Consider the following 7,336-nt stretch of genomic DNA (forward strand, 5'->3'; position numbering starts at 1 on the left):
GCCTTGTTTTCTGTAAGGCCTCAGACTTATAACTAACAAAATCACAAGAAAAAAGAAGGCCTTGGTCTCGTGGACTTGAGAGCTAATATGTTGGGCCTACAATCAAACTACTCGACGAAGATTATTTGAACTTAGTCAATATTGACTAAGGTAACAAAACATTGTATATTCGAGTCTATCGTTTTTTTTGTCAACAAATTCGAGTTTATCCACTCTTCAAGACTAAACATCTCAAAATAAGATTATATACTCTTTAATTATTTAAATATTTTTAAGATTGACTTGCTATACCCGTACCCGCATCATAAGTGAATTCTCGTCGTAGTCAACTAGTCATAGTCCGCCGTATGAGTTTCATTGATGAATTGATAATTGTACCTTCATCTGTTTTTACAATAATCGAAGTTATTCTAATGCTCCGTATGATAGACCGCAGATTGAACAGTGCGGGGACAATCGATTCAACTGAAAAACATATGATTTTTACATTAAGAAAGATTTACTATTGGTTGTAGACTAATAATCGTTCTTCACGTCAGTCAAACAATTTAGAATTTTACTAAGCACTTATTTTACTTTTAGAATTTTATCAAGCAGTTTTTAACAAATTTTTAGAAAATCACAAATTATATAGGTTAATCTTAAAATTGCATGAATCTAAGTTTATGATTCTACAAGATCTACACCGAATAAGACAAATAACAAAATAGTGAAAAACGTAAAAGCGAAAAAGACATTGGCGTTATTTATTGATTATAAATGATTAATTTGTCATTACAAGCCAAAAGTACTTTTGACACAGGCGTGATACGACACGTAAAATACACAACACCACGAGGGCCTTTTAGTAATTTAACAAAGCTACACCTTCTTGTATATATCTCTTCTGCAATTCCATCCACCCAAAACAACTGACATGGAAACTAACTTTTTATTCGAATAAAAATCTATTTTCAGTCAACATTTTGTTTAGGTATTTTAAATAATTTAAATTAAAAAAAATATTTTCCTCCCTAAATAATCAAGATTTTTACATAAATTTCTTTATATACATCCATTAATTACAGTAATAAAATAAAAATAAAATTATATTCCCCTTCTTATTTGCGATGGTCAGAGTCTTAAGATATTCTTCAAAGGCTTTCCTTTTCTTTACCTGACTAGTTCTCTCTCTCTTAAAACTCGTATCATCTCTCTCTCTCTCTCTCTCTCTCTCTTTTTAAGTCTCTGTTTTGATTTTGCTTTGGCTTTGTTTCAAGTGCTAATCTCGTCACTCCCGGGAGAAAATCAGGTGAAAAAGGGGCCAAAAGCATTGATTTTTATTGGTTTTATTACATCTGACATTCGAAACAACTGTCTTTTGTGGGGTTTTGTTTTCTTTCAGAACAAAAGAGAGATGTCTCAGACCAACTGGGAAGCTGATAAAATGTGAGTCCTTTTCTATTTTATTTTGATGGCTTTTTGATTTGATCTTTCTGCTGATTGCTTACTGGAGAGTCTTTAATTTTGGGTTTAGGTTTTAGATTCTGCGTGTATTGTTTTTCTTGTTTGTTTTCTAGGGTTCGGATTCTATATAATGCATTCTAGCTACAGTTTAGATTCTAGGGTTTGTGTGTTCTCCTCCATACCTTTTATAGAGTCCTTATTGCGTATTACAGTATTATACTTGATCTGGAGACCATAGCTTGTGCCATTTGTTTTAGCTTTCTCCTTTGACAATTCTTTGCTTGTTTTGCCGTTACTAGTTTCGGTTCTCAGAAGGCTAGCCTGCTAGATTTTGTGGTTGTGGGGACTTTTCTTTTGGTTAGGTTTCCATGTTTTGGCCAAAGTTTAGTTCTTTGTGCTTTCAGTCACTTTCAAAGGGCCTTGAGAATCTCTAGATGTATATTTTTTTTGGTTTATACAATTCTGGTTGACTCTTGTGTCATCAGGTTTTCATTTGTTACTGTTCCAGATTTACTCTTCTTTTTGGTATGCAAAGTGTTACTTTTAAAAGCTCTCCACCATGATTATAAGCTTGATGCTATTCTCCTCTTTTGTGGAGTTGCCTTTCTTGAGATTCTCCAGACACTTCTTATACCTATCTTGATGTGTTATATTTATATTGTGGGTGTTGTTTGTATAACAGGCTGGATGTCTACATCCACGACTATCTGGTTAAAAGAGATTTGAAAGCTACAGCTCAGGCCTTCCAAGCTGAAGGAAAAGTTTCATCGGATCCAGTCGGTAAGAAAATCAGAAATCTTCTTAACCTTTTTGGACTACGATTGTGATGAAAGTCCTTTTTTGTTCCCTAATGAACTTCCCCATTCTTCTTGGATTGTTTTGTATAGCTATTGACGCACCTGGTGGATTTCTGTTTGAGTGGTGGTCGGTCTTCTGGGATATATTCATTGCTAGGACCAATGAGAAGCATTCCGAGGTTGCTGCATCTTACATTGAGGTATCCTTTACCATTCTTCCAGCTTGTTTTATTCTACTTAGTCGTATAGAGTTAGCTAGTAGCTTGATTGTTTACAGTTTAACTGTGTCCTCTCCTTTCCTTTGTGTTTGAAGAGAAGATTTAAAAGTTGTACATTGATATATCGCTATTCTGTTACAGACACAGATGATGAAAGCGCGAGACCAGCAAATGCAACAATCTCAACACCCACAGGTCTCCCAGCAGCATCAACAACAACAACAGCAAATACAAATGCAACAACTCTTGTTACAGCGTGCACAACAACAGCAGCAACAGCAGCAACAGCAGCAACAACAACAGCAACATCATCAACAGCAGCAGCAACACCAACAACAGCATCAAAACCAACCACCTTCTCAACAGCAGCAGGCAGCGCCTCAACACCAACAACAGCCAACAGCACAGCAGCAGCAACAGAGGAGAGATGGATCCCACCTTGCAAATGGATCAGCAAATGGACTTGTTGGTAATAACGGCGACCAAGTTATGAGGCAAAATCCTGGGTCTGGGAGTGCCTTAGCAAATAATAAGGCATACGAGGAGAGGATCAAAATGCCTACTCAGAGTCAGAGGGAGTCCTTAGATGAGGCCTCTATGAAGGTTAGTTTACGCAAAAGCATGTGTTTCAGTTTCCATCTCATCTTTCTGCTACACCTTGGTTTCATCAGATGTTACAATTCACAATTTTCATTGGCTGCAGCGATTCGGGGACAATAGTGGGCAACTGTTGGATCCAAATCATGCTTCGATGCTGAAATCCGCTGGAGCTTCCGGACAGCCTGCAGGGTGCTGTTCTCATCCTTCCCACTTCATTATTTCCACTTATATTGTCTGTCTGCTACCTCGCCTAGTATATACATTGGTATGAAAAATTCATTCAATATCTTTGTCTTGTGCTAATGTTTGCTGGTGAATCTCAGGCAAGTGCTACATGGTGCAAGTAGTGGTATGTCTCCACAGGTTCAAGGTCGAAATCAGCAACTTCCTGGGTCTGCCGTGGTATGTAATAATATTGAATGATTTGAATCTAGTCCCTTGTAGAATTTTTATGTTAAGCTAATTACTTACTGGGCTTATTTGTGTTTTAGGATATGAAAAGTGACATCAACACTGTGCTCACTCCTAGAACTGCTGTTCCAGAAGGGTCCTTGATTGGAATTCCTGGTAGGTTTGTTAATTTCTTTTTTTTTTCGATCCTGAAGATATCATTTCAGTAGTTCAAAGCATGACAAATGTAGTAAAAGCCTTGTGTTCACAAAGAGTTCTTGATTCTGAGATTAATGATTTGTTTCCTGTTTTAGGTTCAAATCAAGGCAACAACCTTACTCTTAAAGGGTGGCCACTCACAGTAAGTTTTATATATGCATTTGTTTTATTTTACTGACTCGTTCTCTCTTTTGTGTTTTTGTGACTGTTGATTTCTTTCCTGGTTTAGGGATTTGATCAGCTTCGTTCTGGTCTTCTTCAGCCGCAAAAACCATTTATGCAGTCTCCGCAGCAGTCTTTTCACCAACTCAACATGTTGAGTCCGCAACATCAGCAACAGCTCATGATGGCTCAACAGAATCTAAATTCACAATCCGTCAATGAAGAGAACAGAAGACTGAAAATGCTACTGAACAACCGGAGCATGAGCCTCGGAAAAGATGGCCTTGGGGGTTCTGTTGGGGATGTGCTACCTAATGTTGGGTCGTCTTTGCAACCTGGTGGCTCTCTTTTGCCTCGTGGAGACACCGACATGCTACTAAAGGTATGCCTTGTCTTATCTTTATCAAATCTTAAGACGGTGACTTAAATATTGTACAGAAGTTTTGGAACTTTGAATTAGCTCTCGTAGAGTATTGTTTGACAAACTGGAACAAGATATATATAGTAAGTAATCTCTGCTCATTTTTCAAAGGCCATTGCGTTAATAACTGCGTATGCTTTGTAGTTAAAGATGGCTCTTTTACAGCAGCAGCATCAGCAGCAGGGTGGTGGAAATCTAGCACAGCCACAGGCACTTAGCCAGCACGCCCTTTCTAATCAGCAATCACAGAGTTCGAATCACAACATTCAACAACAAGATAAACTAGGAGGGGGTGGTAGTATGACGATGGATGGTAGCATGTCAAACTCTTTTAGAGGAAATGAACAGGTCTGTTCTTATTTCCAAGTTCATGTTTCAGTGATCTTTGTTACATAAAATTTTAGTTTCTGGTGAGTATGAGGTTGATTTTCTTAAATTTTTTTTGTCATTTAATTGAAGGTGTTGAAGAATCAAACTGGGAGGAAAAGAAAGCAACCGGTTTCGTCTTCTGGGCCAGCTAATAGTACAGGAACAGCCAACACTACAGGACCATCACCGAGCTCAGCACCTTCTACACCTTCAACTCATACTCCTGGAGATGCGGTTTCCATGCCTAATCTGCCTCATGGTGGTGGTTCCTCCAAAGCAGTAATTATGTTTGGCACTGAGGGGACTGGGACTCTTACATCTCCATCAAATCAGTTGGTGAGTATCTTTAGGGCACAGTGTTTTTTACGCAATCAATATGAATTAGTATCATTAATTATTGGCTATCTTTGCAGGCTGATATGGATCGATTTGTGGAAGATGGGTCACTTGACGACAACGTTGAGTCTTTTTTATCCCATGAGGATGGTGATCAACGAGACACTGTTGGACGGTGTATGGATGTTAGTAAAGGTGTGTTGTGTTTTAGCCTCCACTCAACACAATAACAACAATATTTCTCAACTTACGACAATGATGCCCTCTTTCATCACCAGGTTTCACGTTTACTGAAGTGAATTCAGTACGTGCGAGCACAAGCAAAGTTACCTGTTGCCACTTTTCCTTGGATGGAAAAATGCTTGCTAGTGCCGGACATGACAAAAAGGTAAAAAAGCCAGGAAATCATTTCATCAATTAAGTCTTGTGGGCGTTTCTGAAACTTAGTATCATCTTGGCTTGGGTCCATTTTTGCAGGCTGTACTATGGCATACTGACACTTTGAAGCCAAAGACCACACTTGAGGAGCACACAGCTATGATAACAGATGTTCGTTTTAGTCCAAACCTGCCTCGGCTTGCAACTTCTTCATTTGACAAAACTGTCAGGGTTTGGGATGCTGATAATGTAAGTTGAAGAAGGCCTGATTCATGATTTCACTTTATACTTGAATATGTTTTGTGCCATCATCTCTCTTTAAGGGTGTTTTGTGCCCATCTACTACTTTTGCAGAAAGGTTACTCCCTTCGTAATTTCATCGGACATTCTTCTATGGTTACGTCAGTTGATTTCCATCCCAACAAGGATGATCTCATATGTTCCTGTGACAATGACGGCGAGATTAGGTACTGGAGCATCAACAATGGAACTTGCTCAAGAGTGTACAAGGTTTGTCTCTTCAAACATTATCGTGTTGCTTTTATATTAGCAAATCGATACATTTAGTTTCACTTTTTTTAACAGGGTGGTAGCACTCAGACGAGGTTCCAACCACGTGTTGGAAAGTATCTCGCTGCTTCTTCAGCTAATGTTGCATCTGTACTAGATGTTGAAACACAAGCTTGTCGACACTCTCTGCAGGTTTAGTGTTTCAGACTTATTCTTTTTTTTTTTTAATACTGTGTGATAGATGCTTGTTTTATGTGGATGTATGTTTACTTGCACCTCTCTCTGTACAGGGCCATACTAATCCGATAAACTCGGTGTGCTGGGACTCTTCTGGTGACTTCTTGGCAACGGTTAGTGAAGATAAGGTGAAAGTTTGGACGTTCGGGTCAGGTAATGAAGGAGAATGTGTTCACGAGCTAAGCTGCAATGGCAGCAAGTTCCAGTCTTGTGTTTTCCATCCGACTTACCCTTCTCTACTCGTAGTCGGTTGTTACCAGGTAAAAAACTTGATGTCATTACTTAATGTGTGTGTCAATTTGATCCAAAAAAGATCTGAACTTTACAATCTTTGTTGTATGGTGCAGTCTTTAGAACTGTGGAACATGTCACAGAACAAGACGATGACTTTGACTGCTCACGATGGGATAATTGCGTCACTGGCGGTTTCAACTGCAACGGGATTGGTTGCATCGGCTAGTCACGACAAGCTTGTGAAGCTGTGGAAGTGAGGGAAGAAAAGGACATGTTCGTTTATGTTTCTTAGGTGTTATTCTTCTTTTAAGGATAAACTTTGTAGACAGTTTTCATCTTCCATCTCAAGATAAGTCTTTCTCAAGATGTTTAAACAATGTTGCTGTTGTATGATCTGTGACCTAATTGGAAACTGTTGTAATCTTAGTTTTTTTAATAATGACGTTAAAGTTGTATGCCATTTGTTTAACCTTATGAAGGCAGAGGCTGTCGTATTCATTCAACCTTATGAAGGCCACTGATGAAGCGTAAGCATCCACTCCAGAATCCAATGAGATCTATAATGCCAAGACATTAGAAATTTAGAAATATAACAGGAACTGATTGCTGAGAAAGAAATTTGATAGTTACTTCCTCCTCTATTTAAGTAAGCTTTTTTTTTTGGACAACAAGTAAGCTTTTTCTAATTTCTAATAAAAAGAGGATTTCTATGATAGTTGAAATTGTTGGTGTAATCTTTTTATAATAATACTTTATGAATTAGTATTGGATTAGAAAATTTAACTACTCTGAAACAGTTCAAATGAAGACATAAATATTAGATTTTGAAATATTTTAAATTTTAATTTAATGAAGCTTTTCTAATAATGACTATTAGGTGTCTGCCGGCACCATGTGCAGTTAAATTATTATTTTTTTTTTTATTAATATTGTAAATTTTCCTTTTTCTTATCAATATTTTAGTATAAATTTGATTTAATTAAACATAAAAATAAGGATAAAAATAATTTTGTTTATTT

At 37.6% G+C, this 7,336-nt stretch overlaps 1 protein-coding gene across 2 annotated transcripts; it reads left to right on the plus strand.

Moving 5' to 3' along the window:
• The first annotated feature begins 1,038 nt into the window (after nt 1-1,038).
• Nucleotides 1,039-6,777, plus strand: LOC108842915 (transcriptional corepressor LEUNIG). 2 transcript variants are annotated; one of them, XM_018615968.2, is made up of 19 exons: nt 1,039-1,291; nt 1,385-1,428; nt 2,129-2,226; nt 2,334-2,443; nt 2,603-3,064; nt 3,165-3,250; nt 3,385-3,463; nt 3,553-3,628; nt 3,766-3,812; nt 3,900-4,214; nt 4,422-4,601; nt 4,713-4,958; nt 5,036-5,153; nt 5,237-5,346; nt 5,436-5,585; nt 5,691-5,846; nt 5,922-6,038; nt 6,137-6,343; nt 6,431-6,777. In XM_018615968.2, exons 2-19 carry the CDS (start codon nt 1,397-1,399, stop codon nt 6,572-6,574), a joined length of 2,733 nt encoding a protein of 910 aa, XP_018471470.1. In that variant the 5' UTR covers nt 1,039-1,291; nt 1,385-1,396; the 3' UTR covers nt 6,575-6,777. The 2 variants fall into 2 exon arrangements, with proteins under 2 accessions (XP_018471470.1, XP_018471468.1); XM_018615966.2 differs by having other exon boundaries at nt 1,045-1,291; nt 4,398-4,601.
• The last annotated feature ends 559 nt before the right edge of the window (nt 6,778-7,336 follow it).

The sequence above is a fragment of the Raphanus sativus genome, chromosome 2 (assembly GCF_000801105.2).
Source record: "Raphanus sativus cultivar WK10039 chromosome 2, ASM80110v3, whole genome shotgun sequence".
Lineage (NCBI taxonomy): Eukaryota > Viridiplantae > Streptophyta > Magnoliopsida > Brassicales > Brassicaceae > Raphanus > Raphanus sativus.